Source organism: Amphiprion ocellaris, chromosome 21, assembly GCF_022539595.1.
Source record: "Amphiprion ocellaris isolate individual 3 ecotype Okinawa chromosome 21, ASM2253959v1, whole genome shotgun sequence".
NCBI classification, from domain to species: Eukaryota; Metazoa; Chordata; class Actinopteri; family Pomacentridae; genus Amphiprion; species Amphiprion ocellaris.
Window position 1 is genome coordinate 5,704,888 of NC_072786.1, and position 22,394 is coordinate 5,727,281.

General features: G+C 41.5%; 1 protein-coding gene across 11 annotated transcripts in view; it reads left to right on the top strand.

Annotated features, from left to right (window-relative positions):
- Positions 1 to 22,394, top strand: part of magi2a (membrane associated guanylate kinase, WW and PDZ domain containing 2a) — a 288,018-nt gene that overhangs the window by 236,005 nt on the left and 29,619 nt on the right. For 10 of the 11 annotated variants that reach the window (XM_023268605.3, XM_023268597.3, XM_035947426.2 and 7 more), the window contains 2 exons: positions 6,494 to 7,177; positions 18,963 to 18,994. In XM_023268605.3, coding sequence (XP_023124373.1) covers positions 6,494 to 7,177; positions 18,963 to 18,994 — 716 coding nt within the window. The remainder of the gene's footprint in view (positions 1 to 6,493; positions 7,178 to 18,962; positions 18,995 to 22,394) is intronic. The other variant, XM_055006790.1, reaches the window with a different exon arrangement.

Sequence of the window (22,394 nt, forward strand, 5' to 3'; positions counted from 1 at the left end):
CACTGTAAAAAAGAATAGTTGAGAAAACGTAAAATTTCGAGGCAACCTCTTGCAGTAAAATTTTTAAATTGTCTTAACGATTTGCTAGTTTATTGTCCTGAGTCATATTTCATTGTTGTACCAGTTACATTTACATTGTTCTGTGAATAGCCACTGCTATTAATTCTTCATTTGGCCAATATAAACTTGTTTGTTAGCTGAATAGTGTGATTTATAGACAACGAACTACAATTTCAGCTCATTCACAATTACAGATTTGGACATAATGAGGTACACATGATTGGTCTGATGTGTATTTTCAAGTCAAGTATAGCTATTTTAATTTTCATGTTCAAACAAATCAGAATACCAACTCTGCTGAATAGACTGTAGTTTTTTTTTTTTGTTTTTTTTTTACAGAGTGGGTGCTGGCCAGTTTCTGCGGGAGAAATACAGTCAAAGAAATTTGAACTATGTGTTTACATATATTATATAGGCATGAAAAAATAGACGATCACTCATGTACAATGTGATTCTAACACATAGCGTGGAAAGTTGATAAGAATATGTTAGAACGATGTGACCTAACAAGTGAGCTGTCGAAGAAAGCATCACTCAGCCAGGTTGAATTGTACTGTATGAGGTCACAGGATTGGCAGAAATGAGATCTTATGAAGTTTTGATATAAACATGAAATGCAGTTCCTGATGTGGGAAGAGAGTCAGGTGGTTTTCACACAGTGGTGGGCCTATGACCCACATTAGACAGTTTAAAAAGTGACATTTCAGCCGATGCATTACGTTTTCTTATCAGCTGCTCTCAAGACCACATCATCTGTCTGAATTCCCTGTGTAGTGCTCAATAAACCCACAAGTGAACCAAAGATCACATTCCTCTCAGATGTGTTAGAATAGTTCAGTGAAGAAAATAGTAGTGAGAAAATGCTCTACAGCACCAACCGAGATACTGTTAGGTCCTTGAGATTGTTGGGAACATTGTCTCTGGTGACTTTTCAAGGTTTCCAGCTGACATTTAAAGCAAGCTTCGTAATAGAGGACTTAATGCATTCTATCGTGATAAAGTACTGAGGCCAAAGCTACACGTTGAAGACAAAAAACTCCTTTACCAGCTGTAGATCAATGTAGAGGAGGTAGAAACAAAGAAACAAGATTGGTTATGGGTTACAGCTAGTACGTGTTTTTACTTTTAAAGTTAAAAGAGAGAGAAGACTTTTAGAACTAAGTATGTGTTTGCAAGACTAATTCTTTTATTCAGAATTTGGAGGGCAGGTAACAGTAGTCCACACTCAAACCATGAATAGGCCTTTTTGTATGTCAGCTGTCCCTACAAACAGATACAGTTAGCCAATGAAAATTCCCCATGGCTCCACTGAAGTAATGCCAGGTTACTTGAGCAGAGTAGTCAGTCAGTCAGACAAGCTTACAGCGGAAGCTGTTGTGTTGTTGGGAAACTTAAATAAGCCATCATCCTGCTCTCACTGCAGCCCCTTGCCTGCCACTTTAACATGTTTTAAAAGCTCAGCAGCCCAACTGTTCCTACTTATGGCTTAGTAGACAGTCAGTTACATCATATGCCTTCTATCATTAAAGTTCTTTATAAGTTTTGTTTGCAACATGGTCAAAATGCACTTTGGACTGCATGTCACCCAGTTACCACAGTCACACTCAAAACATCCTGAGAACAACCTGCACCCTGCTGAGAATCTAAACTACTCTATTATCACACCTTAATCTTCTCAGCTCGTTCACGAAGACCCGTTGTTATGTTGACAGACTCTTGAAGTCACCGTTAGATGAAAATGTCATCAGGAATATGCAGGGTTGGATGGAGAAAGATGAAGCAGCGAGGAGCTCAGGTCTTGAACCCAGTGCAGTGGTGTGAGGTCAGTGTGAGCTGGAAAACACATGGGACCACAGGAGCTTTTATGGTGGATGGAGAGAGGGCCGTTTGGATGGCTGGGAGTCTGCTGATGCATCCATTTCTCTTCCCTTTTATCCATCCTCATGATGATGACCATGTGTGCTCATTTGGGGTTGTTTTACTGAAATTACAAAATGACATATTTTTCTTCTGGTCCCTATTAGTATGTAGCCATGAGTGTTTTCTGGGTAAATTTCAGTTGGATTTAATTTGTGGTGCTCGCAGTAATGGGAAATTGCTTTTTTACAAAATCAACAGTTCGGTCTTGAGGCATTTAATAAGGTAGCAAGATAGAAAAAAATAGTTTTGTTCCATGAAATTGCATTTTGTTTTCAGAAAACTTTCTAGTCTTTCTTTTTTTTTTCTTGTGAAAAACTGGATAGATTTACCTCCACGGGCCTCTGAGAATGATTCAAATTAAACATGTGAAGGTTAATTTAAGTACTCAGTTCACAGAAATTCTTAGCTGTGTTTGAAACAATGAGTTCTCGACTTCATTTACTTCTCATTTTGCCAGCTGAAATGATTTCATTAACTGCTTTTTTTGTTTTAGTGGAACATGAAAGCTCAGGGGGACTGCACAGTGGCTCGATGGTTGATTTTCACCCTGCAGCTAGAAGATCCCCGGTTAGCATCCCAACCTGGGATCTTTCTGCATGGAGTTTGCATGTGGATGGATGGATGGATGGATGGATGGATGGATGGATAATTGGATGGATGGATGGATGGATAATTGGATGGATGGATGGATGGATGGATAATTGGATTGATGGATAGATGGATGGATGATAATTGGATGGATGGTTGGTTGGATGGATGGATGGATAATTGGATGGATGGGTGGATGGATGGATAATTGGATGGATGGGTAGTTGGATGGATGGATGGATGGATAATTGATGGATGGGTGGATGGATGGATAATTGGATGGATGGGTGGTTGGATGGATAATTGGATTGATGATAGATGGATGGATGATAATTGGATGGATGGATGGATGGATAATTGGATGGATAATTGGATGGATGGATGGATAATTGGATGGATGGGTGGATGGATGGATAATTGGATGGATGGATAATTGGATTGATGGATGAATGGATGGTTGGTTGGTTTGATGGATGGTTGGATGGATAATGGGATGGATGGATGGATGGATGGATGGATGGATGCTAAGCAGAATTGAACAGATTAGTCACCAGCCCATATTATCAGTAGTGAGCTGGGTGGTAAGGGTTACTTTCTCAGTGATCCTTCAAAGACAGAGGGCCACAGAACAACTGGAGCAACTTTCTTTTGTTTGTACGCTTTTACCAACCACTCAAGTTGCAGTTTATATGCATGTCTTATTAGACATTTGTGTAAAGTTTTGTCATAGTTGTATGAATGAACTTATGGACAAAAAGAGTTTTGTAAGGTGACAGCGACCTTTTACCACCAAAATTGTGAAAATTGGCGTTAAATTTAAGGAAAATGTCCTCACGGATCTTGTTTCATGAGAATGAGACTTGCAGATGGACAGACAGCCTGAAATTATCTTGCCTCTGACCCTGGCTGTCAACAGCATGGAGGGATAAAAACACCTAAATGACTGCTCTTGTACATAACATTTATCCAGCACATAGCTAAAAGGAGTTTATCATCTAAAGCTGCAATGAGTGGCCAATTAAGCTCACCAGGTGACTTTTAAATTTCAGCTCACTTAGTTTGAAACTCGAACTTCCCAATTCTTGTGAACATAATTTGTTTTTTGAACAACTTCAGGGAAGTTCTTAAGTTTTGGCACAAACTTTTAAGAATAAATGGGTCAGAATTGGGTCTTTAAAGGTCACTGTAACCTCACAAAAATCCACTTTTGGCCATAACACAAGAATTTACACTGTAATTATGACAAACCTAGGCACAGATGTCTAATAGGGTAAAAAGGTGAAGTGGTGACATTTTAAATCCAGGTGACATGATGTAAACCGGAACTTGACTGGTTGGTAGAGGCATCCAAACACAATGCAGTGATGCAAGATGTGCGATGAAACACTGAATTCCTCCTTTTCAGACCTCAGAAGCTGATTAATTCAGTTCAGTTTTATTTATATCGCACTAATCCACAAGAGAAGTCATCTCATGACACGATGAAGAGTAAGGTGACGACCTTACAATATTAGATTAGAGAGAGAAGCCCAACAAATGCAAATATTCCCTTTGAGCAGCTCTTTGGTGACAGTGGGAAGAAAAAACTTGCCTTTAAGAGGGAGAACCAGGCTCAGGGAGGTCAACTGTCTGCCTTGACTGGTTAGGGTGAGGTTAAAGGGGAGAGAGAAGAGGATAGTGGATAAGAAATCAGATAAATAATACAAAGTAAGCGAGCAACAACAGGTTCTAGAAACATGTAACTTTTGATCTGGAGTCATGAGTGATATTTAAGTCATTTTACAGGATTACCAGCCAAAATGTTTGTGTGAGCAGTGATCCAGAGTAACAGGGGCAATCTACTTCTTTTGTAATTCTTAAATTCTGTCACTATTGCAATTTACATTCATATTGTTCTCAGGGAAGGTGGCTGAAGTTTCCGAGGTTGATATCACTAAACTGTGTCCCACTGAACAAACTCTGTGAACTAAACTCTTTAGACATAAGTATACAAGGTGAATCATTTGTCTGTATGCCAGTCCATAGCATTCAGTTGATGCTCCCAGTCTCTGTGCATTTCCTCTCCAGTCATAAAGAATGAGATACATGGGCACAGCCAAGGTGCTCTGAGGTCACGGCACCATCATTTGTTTTCTGCCAGTGTGCTCAACTATTGATTCTGACACCGGCGCTCAAGGCAAATGTCGGCCACGTTTACCCAGATTAATTAAAAAGTCCCTCACGTCGCGTTGCCTCGAGGCGTGAGCTCACTCTGTCAATACCAACGGAGCGTTAAAACTTGGAAAGCGTTTATGTGCAACACAGTTTACAATAGGACAGAACATTTCGGTGATATCTTAACTTCCATTTACCTTGGGTGCTGTGATACGGAGGAGTCAACTGCACTCCGGCAGTCAATCCAGGAAATCGATGTGAATTGCCTTGTTGTTTTCGAAAGAAGCGTCAGTGACCGAGCCATTAGTGCTATTATAGTGTCCTGCTCACGTTTTAAGAGAATTGGACAGCGTGGAGCTAGTGGTTAGCAAGGTTAGAGCCAATCTCTAAAAGCACATGCTTTGCTTATTAATCACAGAGGATTCTTGTTTTGCACGCTTTCTCTCTGCAGCATGTACTCATTCTCACCCTGCCCTCTCCCCAAAGAGCACAACAATTATGCATGCAATTAGAAAATAATTGTTTTCATTATCAACCCAGGTAATGCTGTTTGTCAGGCTTTAATATAGATCGTGCCTGGTGTTCCCACTTGCCCAGAGTTTTAAGAACCCGCATGGTGCCTCCACAGTGGAGCACAAATCACTATATTTAGTAATCCGGTTGAGACAAAGATAAGCCTGGATGTGGAGTGCTTTTGTGTGGGAACATTTAATTGTCAGCCAGGTTTTATCTATAGTGCAGTATACTGCAGCAAGCAAATAAAACCACTTGGGCCCATAAAAGGCAAACATTTTAGCCACTTGTCATCTGCACAGTTTTACACTTCAAAAGCAGACAGGACGTTATGTGTGGTTGCGATTATCTGTAGAGGAGATCGTTTATGGCGCTAAGGGGAATCTGAGGACAGACAGTGACAATATCAAGTACAGTTGATTGAATATTGGAACAAATGTTGGATCTTAATAGCAAATCTGGACCGGCTGCTCCTCCATTAGCATTTTGTAACTCAGTTCAGTTGTTCAGTTAAAGGTTTCATTCATTAATCTTCATGAAAAAATAAAACATCTTGCTATCCACGAACCAAATATGCTGGTAGCGTCTATTATTTGCAGTTCGATTTGAATTTGTCAGTCAGTTTGTTTGAATTTACAAAACAACAGCTTACATTCAATGTTCACATTTCATTAGTCCATTTATTATAAATTATGCACTGTAATGGTTGATTCTCCTTCATCTATAATATCCAACCACGTTTCCTTTCTTCCCCATCTTTATTGCTATCATACTGACATCTGACAAGCTGTTTTCTGTTCATTTGTAGGAAAGGTTGTCTTTCCAAGGCTATGTGCATCAGAACCATTAAAGAAATGCATTACATTGTTACTCTCTCTAGTTAGATAAATAGATTGAATCGCACAAGTTGAGCAAGGTTATGATGCTAAAAATACTTGCTTAAGAGAATCTGCACATTGTTGTTCAGCTTTGCCTCCTTCTGTTTCTGGTATTTTGATTTAGTGTAAATTTATTTTAATTGTAATTTCTTGTACCATTACAGCACAGTATGAAATCACACGATAAAAGCCTCACCGTGGGTTCTGCCCATTACCTGATCCTGAGGTTAATCGCTTCTAGTCGCCCATGTCTGAGCCATTATTCCTGATGTTCCAGCCATTACACCTGACCATTATGTGTCTGTCTGTCTGTCTGTCTGTCTCTGTCTGTCTGTCTGTCTGTCTGTCTGTCTGTCTGTCTGTCTGTCTGTTCTCTGCAGGCGATGTCATTGTCTACATCAACGATGTGTGCGTCCTGGGCACCACCCACGCCGATGTGGTCAAACTCTTCCAGTCGGTACCGATCGGCCAGAGTGTGACCCTGGTGTTGTGTCGTGGCTACCCTTTGCCCTACGACCCGGAGGAAGCTGCCAACACTAACAACAACACCACCACCACCATCATCTCCCCGCTGGGCATCATGGAGCAGCGGCCCATCATGGTGAACGGCAGGACGGGCTACGACAACTACCTGGACTATCTGACCCGCACGGCGCGCTTCGTCACGGACCCCAGCCAGGACCAGGTCAACGCCCAGCAGCAGCTGCTCACCGCCCACCCAGGCGACACCCACTTAGACGGCTCGCTTCCGCCCACCACTGGGACCACGCCTCCCGACAGCGTCTCTATGGCGTCGTCGGGGGCGACCCAAGGGGAGCTGCTGACCCTGACCATGGTGAAGGGCGTGGATGGTTTTGGCTTCACGATTGCGGACAGCGCGACGGGCCAGCGAGTTAAACAAGTCCTGGAACCTCAGGGCTGCCCGGGTCTGTGCGAGGGCGACTTGATCGTGGAGATTAACAAGCAGCCTGTGCAGGGATTCCCACACACACAGGTGGTGGAGCTGCTGAAGGAGTGTGCGGTGGGAGCTGAGACCAGCCTGGTGGTTCAGAGGGGTGGAACAGGTAAGACCAGCGGCTGCAGGTAGGGATGGTGTTGAAGATTGCTGAGCTCAGAAGGAGCGCTCGAATCTCTCCACCGTGTTCGTCCTTCCAGCTGCATCTGTCTGCCTATTCATCTCTGTCGTCTTTTGCCGGTGTCGCTAAATGTGTCTGTATGTGTGGTTCTGCAGAAACCTACAGTCCTGCAGTGCACAGCAATGGCTGACTGATGCACAGCTCCTCTCAAGTGCCCTTTCTAGTCCACTATACTCTTAGCTCTTTCCTCAGGACCAGCTTTCTTTCGCTTAAGTGGACGCCACTGTGCTCACTGAGCCATACCTCAGAGCAGTCAACAATATAGTCTGATTGAAGTGTGTGCTTTTTGCAGGGCTGAGTAATTTTCAAAGTCACTTTATGATTTTTTTTCTTATCACGTCGGTCACATATGTATGGAGAATTTTACCGTCTTTTGTGAGCCCCAAATAAAAGCCCCCAAATCAAAGCGTGTCAAAAGTAGCGCCGTTTTTCCTTGAAATACTGGTAAATGGCTCTGAAGTGCTTTCAACCCTGTGTTCTTCAGAATGTGAAGCCCTCTGACAATCATAATTATGCACTGCACTCTGTCGTGAGTCACACACAGGGTTGTTATTTGCAGATTCAACAGGTAGCTGACTGTTTTCTGCACTTTGAGTGTGTCTGCTCTGTGGGGACGTTGTGCATCAAGTGTGTGCAAACGTCTGTCGAGCCAGAACCCTTCAGACAGCTTAGTTGTAATAGCAATGTGTTTGACACTGAAAGTAAACGAGGAAAGAGCCACAGTGTTGCCTCTATAAATGTATATATGACTCAAATGACAAAACATAAGCTGAGTGTAAGCCTGCTGGGATCTGCTACAAACTGAAATTGCCTCCTTATTGAACAGTGGAGGTAGTGCATCTGTCAGCAGTGACTCAGCCAAAGCTCTGACGTTGAAGATTAAAACGTTAACGATTTTAATTAAATCTAGAAACAGCAACAGTGGCTCTTCATCAGATGAGCAGATAGGATCTGTCTTTGGAGCCTTGTTGTTGAATGATGTTAAATGACTCCTCTCTTAGCATTTACCTGTCCTTGATTTATCTTGGCATCCTCTAAGTGACGACACATGAACTTTAGCGCTCACCTTCGCGGTGCGAACTGGAAGCCAAGCCAGCTGGATTGGAAAACCAATCCTGCTGTTGCTTTTGTGAGCAACCAATTTGTAGTTCTGTATTTTTGCCCCTTTGTGTCATGTAATGTCGCATACCAATCATTATGCCAACTGCCTGTTTGCCACAGACACCACTGAGACTCACCCACAAAGGTCAGCAGTGGCCTCTGAATAGATTTATTGCCATTTATTTCTTTATTAGGCTGCCCATGTTCCTGTCAGTGCAGTGAGCAGGGATCCAACACACTGGGAGAGGAGGAGGAGAGGGGAAGTTCTAGGAGTGGAAATGAAGATTATTATCTAAGCCAGAGAAGCTACAAAAAAGAATCACCACCATCTCAAAAATCTCCAATCTGTCGGCACACTCCCCACATAAAAACACAGTCTCCTATCTAATGGTAAACTGCTCCCTCTATCTGTCTGGGTTCTGCTCTCACAGCAGAGTTTTAGAAAGTGGAAACAATTGCTCCCATCTAAAAAAAAAGGCCTCTGAAGGCAATGGCATCCTTGCTTACATGCTGTATTTCATCTCATTGTTCTAAATCTGGATGTGGTTCAGCTCCACTGCACTGCAGTACGTCAGGGCTCGGTGGCACATCTGTTGGTGTTGATTTCTTGTGACATGACAAGCTGTGGGCACGAGTGGGGGACAGTAAATGTCAATGCTACTGAGCCTCCTCTTACAGTAGAATGACCGCATGTAGCACACATAAGTGTAGAAATGAGTACGGCTAAGAAAAGGTGCAGTTTTAGATCTCCTGGGTCTCTTGAGGGTATTTTTCAGAGACCCCTGGGAAAGCAGCATCACAATCAACTCTTTGTCATTTTTATTTTTGAACTCTTTTCATTATGATGGAGATGAACAAGGAGAAATTGAGCCAAGTTGTTAACATTTACCTGTTTTTGATGTAGCAAAGCTAGCAATCTTTATAGTTTTTTATTCATCTGACCTTTATTTTACCAGATAAAAATATTTGAGAACCAGTTCTCGTTTGCAAACATGACCTGGCCACGAGGCGCCAGCAGGAACAAATACACATGTAAACTACAGACACAAATAGACATACGAACATAACAAAGAACAATGAGTAAGAAGCATGAGAGCATACGCATGTGAGTGGAAAAAAATGTGCATGTGGTGTAGAAAGTGTGTGTGTATATGTAAGTATGCCTGTAAGTAAAGTCCAAAGTGATCAATCTGTTGGAGTTTAAACGTGAAGGTGGTGAGTGGAGTCAAAATCTTGCATTTTTGTCATAGCATTTTTGGTTGTCTTTGCCATTGACACTCAACAAAACAGGACGGAGTTCATGATTCTGTTGGCATGTTAACTGGTGATCACATTTATAGTGGTGGTTCCCAATTCTGGTCACCCGGATGATTAGGTCAGTTAGGAATTGAAGCACATTATCATGCTCTTGTTTCAGAGTTTTTTCAAGTCTTTGCTTCTCTTGTGAAATCCAGTCTGGGTTGACCTCTTCAGGCGTGTTAAAATGAGCTGAAAAGGGAAAATAAAGACCTACAGCCTGCCCTGAGGGAGAACAGCAAGGAAGTATGACTGAATATTAAGGGGTGATACCAAAATAAGATGCACCGAAGTAGAGAATGATGCTTTGAGTATTGAGTTACTACAACCCTGTGCTTGTACTGGACCAGTTAGTAATTGGCAACAATCTGAGCCCCTTCTGCAAATAACAGTATCTGCCCTCTTGTTTTTATTACATCAAATACAATATCTTCTTTGGTACCCGGCTGTTTAGTCAGACAAAAGAAACTATTTCCAGATGTCATGCTGTGCTCTGAAAAATTGTGATGGGCATTATTTTTCCTTTGAAATTTTTTTGAAAGGGCTTTTCATGCTTGTATTAGACCTCCCACCTATAAGTGAATGAATAAATGAGTCTCCTGTCAGAACTCTGTGGTTCATAGTCAGCACTTTAACCCCTAGTTGAATCACCTTAATGGCTCCTGTGTATATAGCTCCGTGCTAATAGGCAGCTACCAGGTGTATATCCTTATGCACTTTGCTTCAGTGAGGGTCATTTTCTTTCATTCAGAGATTCGGCTCTGTGTGAGGTGAAAATTGATGTGTGAATCAGTTTAACCCTCTGAACCCCCAAACAGTTTCTGGGCATTTTATTTGCTTCTGTTACATTTTTTTTTTTCAATGTGGGCTCATTCATCACTGCAATATAAAATCCTGCACCTCTATGGAAACCGCAACTATGACTAGAAGTAGAGAGGTAGTATAGCAAGTATAGAGTATAACTAAGGTATAATGTCTGAAATTTTAAGAAAAAGAAAGAATGCTGAATTTTTTTTATTTTACAAAAACTGGGGGAAAAAACTAGAATCAACATGTACAACATTTTTACAAGTGCCCAGGTGTTGTCAGTATTTGGAGGGAAAATGATGACTCTACATTCTGTGAATTTTTATTTTTTACTGCTTATGTTTTTCATTTGTTTCCTGTCTAAATGCAGTTTAAACACTGCCTGCAGTTCAGCCCAGTTCTGCCAAAAAGTCCCTGAAGTTTAGTTGAAAGACCGCTGGTTGAAGCTGGGTTACTAATGGCTTCATGGTTGTGCAGATGGGTTATATTTGGCACATTTTAAATGAGGCATGTAGAATACAGTCACTTGGATTCAGTGTGGCACAGATGAGAGGCTCAAGAACTGTCAGAAAATTGTAAATCAGACGATTCTTTCTGTGCTTGCAGCTTCTGCTTGGGCATTGAAAGGCAAATGTTGGAACTCTGAGTTTGTTGGTCGTCATACGGTTATTTTACATACACAACTTTACATTTTGTATGCTTTGTGAACTTGATTTCATGACATTCGAACAGGGAAATAGGTGTGGTAGATATTTGTGTTCCTAATCACAGTTTTCACCAACATAAATATGGCAAATTTAAGATTCTCAGCACCAATTGTAACATTCAAAGTGCAGTCGAGTCTCTTTTCCTACCCAACTTCCTCAAAAAGGCGCACTCCAAACATTTAGCCAAGCTATTACCCGTCGTAATAAAACTGTCGCCACGTTGTTGGAATGATGTTCTTCCTCTTAGCACACCACAGTCTGGCCTACACCTCAGGACCACTGGACACTGGCCACACGGAGTAATTGAACTGGCTGTTTCTGTTGTTCAGGACCACTAGGCAGACTAGAGAGAGGCGACTGACTGATATCTGTCACCAAACAACTGTCACGCTTCAGTCTCTGGCACGTTCTCCAAATGTTTGCCAGTTCAGGAGCAGGCACACAGCTCATCACTTTACCTGAAAGCACACTAATCGAAAGCAGTGGATTGAATGAGCACCACAAGCCGGCTCTGTTTAAACATATGCGTGTGATTTTTTTTTTTTTAATGATTGTGCAGACAGAGCTCCCACCTCTTTGCATCCGACATCACACACGCAGTCAAATAGAGGTGGGATTGACAGCTTTTATGCTTTCTTAACTCCCACATATTTCGCAAACTCCCACCACCACAATCCAGCAACACTGTTATTTTACGGTGCAGTTACTATGACAACACACTCCTGATGTCCTACATCAGAGATCACAAATGACTAGCGAGGCAAGGAAGGTTCACAGACTCAGCTTCATCAATAATTAAAGGTCTCTCTCACACACACACGTGCACACAGCACATCCTATTTGTGGCTCAGTGTTTTAGCTGTAAACTGGAAGCAGGTAGAAGTCAGGGAAAGTGACTCAGTGATGTTGAAACAAGAAAGAGCAGAGAAAAAAATGCCACTACACAGTGAGAATTAAAAACAAAGCAAGTCAGCATGCTATATAGTCTGTTCGGCAAGCCTTGTTTCGCTTGGCTTGGTGTTGTCATGGACACAGTAGCGAGCCGAAGAGTGCAGCAGTGAGTTATTGTTGTAATGCAGAGCCTACACGTGCTCGTCTTGCATCAATAAGTCATTACCACAGTCATTTTGAGACATTATTACCACCAACAAAAGAGACAGTCATGAAGAAAAGTAACTCCTTCTGCCGTCACTGATGCTACTTTTTACATTCTGCACCAGAAATCTGGAGATTTGATTTTGCTCCATATTCTAAGTGTGAACAAAGAAGAGAATTTAGGAAGGTTTTTAGTTTCTTCACTAAAAAATGAAAAAACTTTGATGGACCACTTATGAGTCCTATCAAATCCTCAGCTACGAGCTCATTGGTTGTAATCATGTTAACCAGTTTTTTGTTGGGGGTCTTATTTGGTTTTTCCCACAACTGTTGCATAATGCATACGTTCTGCCAACAGCATTTTTATCTATTTAAGCAGTTGGTAGCAGCAGTTAACTTAATGTGCTACATGTTGGTGAAAAAACTGTTGTTTGTGAGCCGTAACATTATTAGTATATTGTACGTCAACTTACAATATAGAATGCTGCATTGATTTCATCCACAATTGTTGCTGTTTTTACTCCGCCAAGGAATTCGGTGGAGTTATGTGATGATCGGCATATGTTTGTTTGTTTGTCTGTCTGTCTGTCTGTTAGTAACGTTACTCAAAAACGGATCAACGGATTTGAATGAAATTTTCAGGGAAGGTCAGAAGTGACACAAGGACCAAGTGATTAGATTTTGGCAGTGATGCGGCTTATAGTCTGGATCCATGGATTTGTTAAAGAAATTATTGTCATCACTATGAGGTTGCCAGAAAACTAGCAGGGACTTCAGAAAGTTATTAACACGTCAACATTCATGACAAAATAACAGTGTCTCATTTTTACACTTTCATTTAACATGTTAATCATTAGCTGTATATTAAGATGTACAAACCTTCAGTTTTCTAAAGAGCAGCATTGTGGCTCCAGTAGTCACAATCTTGGCGGTACCTGTATCTTCCTAACTCCTGGCCAGTCCATTATTAAGCAAATAGGAGGAACGGGAATCAAGACAAACATGTCTGGGCCATGGATTGTCCTGTGACGGCGCCCAACTGTCATTCAATGCATCCACATCCTTAATTATCCATAGTTCTAAGCCTTAATATGAATTAAACAGTTACTTGTATAATAATTCACCCCCTATGTAGGTGTTGTGAACAGGAAATTAGCTATTGTAACCAAAACCATTTTTCATACCAGGCTGTAAATGTGTTTATTTCTGGTAAGGTTGGAGATTTTTTTTTGCATGGGAGTCTATGGGGATTGACTCACTTTTGGTGCTAGCCTCAAGTGGCCATTTAAGGAACTGCAGCTTTTGGCATCACTTCATATTATTTAACAATCTTTGTAGTTGCATTTAGACGTCTTTTGTTGGCTTCTGATAAAGCAGGATTACCTGATTATCCCTATTTCCAGTCTTGATGCTAAGCAATGCAGTGTATGTTGTATAGCATGGCAACTAGCAGACATAATCAAGAAAGCAAATAAGAATATACACATGCCATACAGTTATCCTTTAATGGCAGCATTTTGGGTTCTGTAAATCTGTAAGCTGTAGGCGTATAGCTCCCGTAAATCCGATTATGTTTAAATGTTGTGCGTTTTGTTGTTCATGACACTCAAAAAACTCACCATCAAAAGCTAGATACTTTAAGCACACTTGCCACAAACTCCCCGTGCCAAAATGAGGCCATTTAGAATCAAACCTTCCAGTCAATTAAGCCTCATCACCTTGAAAAAGCCCACGCTCATAATATAGTTATGATATTTAGCCATCCCTTAAATTCGAGTTTGACTCCCGAGCCGTTTTGGCCCAACAAATGGACACTCTGCCTCTCATCACCAGTAATTACTGTGCCTGTGTGTGTGTGTGTGCGTGCGTGCGTGCGTGCGTGCGTGCGTGCGTGCGTGCGTGCATGGCAGACGGCCTCATTAGTGGCCATCCAGACCATTAAAAGTCTGTGTCCTCGTTGCAACGGCGGCAGAGATGCAGGGCTGTAATTAGCGGCGGAGACTTTCAGCTCTTTCGCATGTACGTGCTACCATTTAACTTCCACTAACATGCCGCATTCTTCCCCACAGCCACCCGCCCACACTCTCACACCACATGGTTTGATTTGCACAGGTTGTGCGCACACCTACACGACAGCCAGACGTACACTTTCCTCGTCTTTTTTCGCTCACATCCCAAAGGCAGACTTCTGCACACAAGCCTCCGCACACTTACATAAACTCTCCTCTCTAGTACTATCATGGGTAAATTGTACATTATGAATCAGCTGTTCGGTTTGACCTTTCACCTGACACGACCCGAGGCGGCTTTAGAAACCATGCAGGCCTCAGGTGAAGGTCTGCTTTGTGGAGAAAGAAAAGAAGGAGGGTTTGATTCACTGAGCCTTCTCCGGCCTCCCGGGGAATCGGTGTGTAACTAGACAGTGATTCATTGGCTGTGTGTGTGCAGGATAGAATAGTTGGAAACAAAAGAGAGAAAGGGAAGGGGAGGAAAGAGCAAGAGAGTGATGAGTTCGGCTCTCTGCCAGTGGACCACAGACCGTCAGCCATGTTCACACTTGCAGCTCTGTCCCTACCAGCTCCAGAGCTGCTGAGGTGCTCGCCAGGGATCGATATCGAGTCCTATCAGCCCCCTGGGAAGACAGCCAGGGGCTCTGAGTGTGGAGGGCAAGATACCGAGGTCAGATCATAGTCTGAAGAGAAAGGGTTAAACAAAACTGATGATGTTTAGCTTTAGTGCCATCAAAATTAGATCAGACAGCTAAAAGTTGTGCAGTTTGCATCACCTCCCTGTGTGTGGGAGGAGTGGAATTACTAACCTTGGTTGCCTCTTAAACAAATCAAGCACTCCTATTTGGGATTTAATGGGATGGAGTGATTACCCAGTGATTGCATGAGCGTGCTTAAATAAATTGTGCTGTTTTGAGCTTTAATATCATGCACATTCAACCGTGTACCTTGCAAATAATTAGTTCCTACACAAAGCTACAATGAGGCTGATTTTTGAGAACATCGGGCAAACACGGAACGGGCATTTCAATAGAGGTGGATAGAATCCGTTTTCTGCTGCGGTTGTGATGTGAAGCTGCCAGCCCTCCTTGGTGAGATGCATATTCATGGAGGGCCAAAAGATTCACACACACTATCATCCATTCTACTGTTGTCTTATTTAAATAACTGAAGGGCTGGTGTTAGCCTCTCATTACAGAATTAATAGATCTGGTTTTTTGTTGTTAATGAGGCCTTGTGTGTGTCCAGTGGTTAGATGTGTGTGCACCTTTGGCAGTTTTGCGTGTTTTAACATGCTTGTTGGCTTTTTTCTTCCCCCGCATGTGGATATTTGATGGATTTGTTCAGTTATGACATACAACAAAACATATAATGAGTATCTGTGAACATTATTAAACTGATTAGATTTGAACTGACTGAACTCACTGAAGACGCTGTCTCTTTCTGTGTGTGTGTTTTGTTTTTTCTTTTGTTTTGTTTTTTTTACACTTTCCAGTTTTTCTCCTTTTCTATTGTCACTGTATGCAGATTTATAAAGCCCTGGGATACACACACTTTTTTTGTGCTCAGGTTGCGGCTGGTGCAGATGCATCTTTGTGTCAGTTTGTGCTCCTCCAGGTAAATTTCCATTTAACCCCTTAAGATCCCAATGCAACAAAACAATGGCACCAGTAAAAAAAGAAATGTGGTAAATCTTAAAGTGGTTAATCCCATCTTTCTATTGACTTGCCTCTAAATTCATTTGCATTTCTTGAGCACACAGTAGCACTTACAGTCCCCGATAACTTTTGTTTGTTTTATGGCATTCAGCCAGTTTTTTTTTCCGTAAGAATCCTATTCTGACACCAGTAGATTTGAATATGAGCCCACATGCCAGATATAATTCGGTGCTTTTGAGAACTAGTGCTTTCTGTGAATTCCCTGCCAGAAATCTCCAGCATCTCTGGAACTGTTTCCAATTCCGAACTGTTTAATTGGAGGTTTGACCAGAAACTGAAAATGAGGCACAGCTTCATGCAGTCTCATTCTGCATTACCTCAAGCTGTGCCAGGACTGGAGGGTGAAACGTGTGAACGGATACATTGCACACATAGAAACTTCTTATTGTGAAACTCCAAAAAGTGAGATACTTCTCGTTAGTGGTGTGATACTGGTCTTGCCTGCATCACTAAGTGGTGCCACTTACAGTAGGACAGAAGACTGGTTAGCTCAGAGCTTGACTTGGACACTGCAGGGTTCATGTAGATCCCTGCTGTAGTGCTGACAGCTCTGATTAGCATTCGGTCCTGGAGCTTTCAGCACCACAGACAGCTCCTTTCGCCCTCCTCTCTCTCTTTCTCCCTGTCTTTTTCTCTGTTGCTCACCCAACTTTAAGCCAAGGGGCAATCTGACACCTGCGTCCAACTAAATGTCCGGTATGCCTGATCTAGCAGTGACTTTACCCCGTGGATCACCTCGGTCAGTGATGCCTGGTACCAGACCTCCCTTCTGTCTGTCCGGCTCAGCTCAGGTTCTGTAACCCACTCTGCTCTGTCGTTTCCTCCTTCGCTCACTGTGTCCTTCACACCGGCTCAGACTTAGATATTCTGGAAAGCTTTTCATTGATTGACCGTCCTTGGAAAGAAAAGCAAATAAATAAATAAATCCTCTCTGTCCTTTGCAGTTATCGTACTTCTCAATAATCTTTCTTGTTTTGGTCTAATAAAATATTCCCATGTGCTTTGAAAGTGAAATTGGTATTGAGTTTTAGATAAGCTGCTGCAACTCTGTTGTTTCTAAAAGAAAAAACAAAATTCTTATTTGGCGTGTTTTGACTGAGAGAAGCTCTGAGAAACGTTGCTGGATTTCTTCGTGTGGCTTTTGTTAATTTCCACATTGTCCCCGTCCACTGGCGGCTCAGTGAGACGGAGGTTTTTACAGTGTGATGGGAGCCTCGCCAGGCCAAGACTAGGAAGTCTGGCGCATAATGCGAGCAGTCACCCCATAATTTGATCCCTCCATTTGCATATGGTTGTAGCTTCCCAGAGGGGAGACGGTGGCAGCACTTGAAAGACGAGAAGGAGAGAAATTGAATCAGGAAGATGGAGCATGCACCTCTTTCACAAGCTCCTCTGAACCTGACTAAAGAAATACTGCTTCATTACTGTGTGTGAGTGAACGCACATGTGCATGTCGGCTGCTGTTGTGCTTTTTTACTGATTGTTTTCTTTCATCGCACAAGATAGATTTCTGGTTGTTGTGCTTGAACAATGTTGTAAGCAGCAGAAATGTGCAGAGTACCTTTTTAAAGGTCAAACCAAGATGAGTTGGAAAGTCAAAAGAAGGATGTGTGCCCTTTACCTTGCTACACTGTATTACAAACTGAAACCACTTCATTGTAACGTGCAAGAATACGGCAGCCTCTTCATTGCTGAGGACCTTGACAGATTCATAAATAGTTACAGTGTGCTAGTGATGAAGCGTGTTGAAGCCAGATGGGAGATCTTAACAATGTCATATGCAAGACTTTAAATAAAGGACTGATGTAGCAGGAAACAACTATCTGCTATGTAGAGATATCAAAGTCAAGTCAAGTGCATCCAACGGAATCTGTGACATAAATAAAGTTCTTCATGCAGCTCCTTCTGTCCAGCATTGCAGTCAAAAGTTCCTAAAAGTTTATGTTATTTACCCATGTATGTGAACTTGTTTTATTTAATTTAAAGTCTGTGTGCCTCTGATTTGAGGCTCTGCTCTGCTACTCCATGTCTGCAGAAGAGGAGGTGAAGTGATGATATATTTTATAATGCTAGTAGTTGTAGCTATATTATTTGTTTGTTGCCTCTTATGTAAACACTCCATCTGGTTGTAAATGAAAGTGAAGGAAGTGGAAAGGCTCTTCTCTTTGTTTTGGGCTGAGATGCTGGTGTTCTAGCAACATCCAGTGGTTCTCAAAGGTTGCTTTCTTTGGGTCACATTAAAACTGAAACAGTTTATCGCTGTTAAAGCTGCATTTTTTCATTTAAACCACAGCCCACATGACTGTTGTTTGCGTGACGTAATTTTTGCTTAACCCTGCAGTTCCTCTGACCTTTACAGAGAGTTTTACTGTCTTTGTTTCATTTTTTTTAACCACAGCTTCACTATTTAGGTTCCAGCAGCAGACAACTGTTTTCAACCAGACACCTTTGTACACAAGCTGCTCACAGTGGAGCATTTAGCAGCTAAAGAGGCTTGTCTTTCCTTTGGGAGTGCTTGATAGGTAACAGATAAGGTGTTAAAATGTGAGTGTTGTGTTTACAGTTTGTTTCCCCAAGTGACCAGAAATCTAATAATACGGATTTAGTATGATAATATTTATTTTAATGCTTTTTTGCTAATTGATTTTCCACTGATGTCCCTAAGTCAGAGCAGAAATAATTTATTAGGGCATGCTAATTTTAATTTCACTCTACTTTTACAGCAACTTCATGTAGATATTTATTTGTCATTTCTGATTTTGTCCTGTTTTTTCTGTTCTTTTCTTTGTCCTTTCTCCCATTCACAAACAATGTCTTCATGCCATATTATTATCCTCATTTGATTTCTACGTAATTTGGATGTTTTCTTTATTTTATTAGCATGAAATATAAACAGGCTTAAACCAATCCTCACATCTCATGTTTAGTTTCTTCCATCTTTTTCAGTCTAAAACATTTTTTTGTTCTCTCAACATTACAGGTCACTATTCACCCTGGAAGACCCCTAAGCAGGTAACACGCATCAGCCTCAAAAATCTGGGCTGTCCTCATTTCAGCTTTGTATTCATTAGTGAACAGTAGATTTTCACTTTAGTACCAGTGGCTGCAGTGTGCATACTCTATGTGCTAATCGGAATGACTCTAATCTTGTTTTGTAGACATTTATACAATTTAGAAACGACTTTCCTCCCCATCCTTTGTCATACTAACTCTACTGATGGCTCACTATATGTCTGAGGCTTTTACAGCAGCTAGACTTTGATATTCGTTTATGTTATGAGATGGCAAAAGGTCCAAGTGGCCCACTCATAACATCGCCAGACTTTGATCCTGCAAGTCAGACTAGATTTATAGCCCAATTCTGTGCCATCAGGGTAATTTACACTCAGGGCATTTGCGTTAACTATTATGCTACATCTATAGTGCTGCCATCCATCTGTGATCAGGCTGCTTTAGCATGGCCCACATGTATTTCATTCTCTTTTATCTTCATTTCATGACATTTGCCCATTCTGATTTTTAAATAAGCTTTTCTGCACTTTCATACCGTCCCTTTCCTCCTTGGTCATTCATCATTCACCTTATCTGTATTTTTATGTTTTTTTTTTCACATTAACCCTCCTGTTGTCCTCATTTATGGGCACCAAAAATATTGTTTCCTTGTCTGAAAAAAAATCCAAAAATTCTGCAAAAAAATTAACCAAATTTCTGAAAATTTGCAAAACCTTCAGGAAAAAATTCAAATAATTCCTTGAAAGTTTCGTTTTTTTAAAAAAGGTCCCCAAATGTGGCAAGAAAATTCTTGTATATATTTTCAAAAAAATGACTAAAAACCTTCCAAAAAATCCTAAAAACATCTAAAATGACTACATATATATCAGTAAAACTTCTAATATTTTCTTTAAGAACATTGACAACAAAATCAACCAAAATCCAGCGAAATTCGTTGGATTTTGGTTGATTTTGTTGTGAATGTTCTTAAGAAACATTTTAAACATTTTTTTTTCACCAAAAAATGATCAAAGATTTCCCAAAAATGTTGAAAATGTGGACATCAGAAGTTTCACTGTGAAAATATATATCTTTTCCACATTTTCAAACTTTAAAACGGGTCAATTTTGACCCGCAGGATGACACGAGGGTTAAAATGAAAACCTTCATGTTGTATCTCTGCAAAGTTTACCTTGAGCTTTTTCCGTTGCTATTATGTTTACACTGTCATCGTCCACCAAACACCCTCTTAGATCAGCTTCACTTCGTCCTGTGTGCGTTTCTCATGCTCACATGCCTGCAAACACACGTGTTTCTCTGCATCTTCCTTTGTTTCTCTCTGCGCAGCTGTGTGTGTAAAATCCATTTCATGCCTCAGCATCCTCCCAGCGATGCTCTGACCAGCCGCTGTCCTCGGCCCATTCCAGATCCCCACTAACAACAGAGGAAAAGCTCCACTGTGTAGCTCTTAAGACACTCTGTCCCCTGAAATCCCCTCGTTGTTCATCATTTCCACTCCCTCTCGACATAATCAGTCTCCTCCATCTCTCTCAGAATAATTGTAATTCTAAGCTGTGAGCTTTGAACATCATAAAGCAGCAGTCAGCATGCAGGGCGTCCCTCTCTCTTGTCTCGTCTGTTCACCATCTCTCTTTCTACATCCCGTTGTTCATTTGTTGGATGCCCCACCCTGACCTGCCCTCCTCCCCCAGCTGCTGAACCCCCACACACCAGAGTTCAGTCTCAATTTAATTGGGTATCATTTGTTACAGGAAGACTTCCTCAGCTCAGAGAATGAAATATGGAGGAATTTGACTAATAAGGGGAGAACGGAGACTCGCCTAATTGTCATATCGACCTACAGTCCAGTCGAAGCTCAGCCCGCAGCTCCCCAGGGCTTTTTTTTTTTTGTAAATGAGCTTATTGAGATTTGTCTGTCAAATCCAGTCAATACTGCAGGTAACAGCTACTTCATGATGCCGCATGTGCAGGTGTTTTTATTCAGTCGTGCTATTTTAAAAACGCTGCCAGCCTGCAGTGTTCTCGGTTCGTGTGACCAACTAGATCATGGGCAGAGCACGCTTCTTCAGCAGTCTTAATCACAGACAGAAAGAGACAGAGTGAAAGCGAGATCAGGATGCAGTAGTCTACACCCAGCCTTAACAAGGTCCCCAGTCTCAGCAGCCCGCCCTGTGCAGACGTGCTTCACATCAGTAGAGTGGAAACGCTCTCCGCTCCTGCCCAGAGCTTTTATGAAGCTGATATTTATTCTGGCTACATCTTGAACCAGATGCCCTGTATTTCTCAATATTAAAGTGTAGCATATGCAGCCAGTCTCACCATCTATATCAAAAAGCCTGTCGCTCCCTTCAGACCCATCTCTCACACTTTGTGACATGTCAACATGTCATCTTGGCTATCGGCTTAGTGTCGCGCCATGACTGGCACATCAAGGCTGACGCTCTGACTGACTGGTGTTGTCAAAACTGCCGATGTCACCTCAAACACTTGGCAGCACGCTTGCACATGTGTTGTTGGATGAACTCAATGCAAATTAGCTATTATACAGCAGTCTGTACCTCAGAAATACAGTCGCCTCTGCTCTGACTGACAGAGACTTCTTTTAATTTATAATACATCAGATTGACTTCCCATCCTACATTCTTCTACATGTTTCCTCTCTACACACATCTTTGATGAACACTTTAAACAGACATAGTTGGAAATGTTCTGCTTTTTTCAACTACTAACCTCACTAACTGTTTTATGTCTTGCTTGAATTGACAGTTTGCTAAACACCACCGTCCAAACAGTGATTATTCCTAACTGTACGTAGGCACAGCAGACCTGTCAAGCTTTGGATTTCTCCACAGGCTGAAGCATGAACACAGAGTACTAATTAGAGTGATGCTTTGTATGTAATGAGGGTGGAGTCTTCTATTTTGCCACCTCACCAGAACCACAAATACAAGAGCAAAGGTGTTAGGAATAGATTCCTCTATGTTTATGTGCTTTAACATAAGCTGCCCACTGTAGACTGTCTGTAGCGTTAAAGATTGTCTGAAAAATACAGAAGAAAAGGGGAATCTATGCAATTTATGCAACTCCAGCAAAACTTGTGTTTTGCAGGGTCACATTTTCCAGACACATTGATTATTTCTAAACCTTTTTGTCTGTTTCTAATTGCAAAAGTAACGATTCAGAGACATTAAAGCATAAATTAGTCAACATTTTAAAGTATGTTTTTAAAGTAATACTGCACAATGATACCAGATCTAACCAGCTCTGCTCTGAGCTATTACACAAATCATCAACTTGTGATTACTGATTATTGCCATTTCAACAGAACTAAAGACAAGTTTTTTTCTTTTTCCAGTATTTTATGTGTGTGGCCAACATTTAAGTATTTGATACAGCTGGA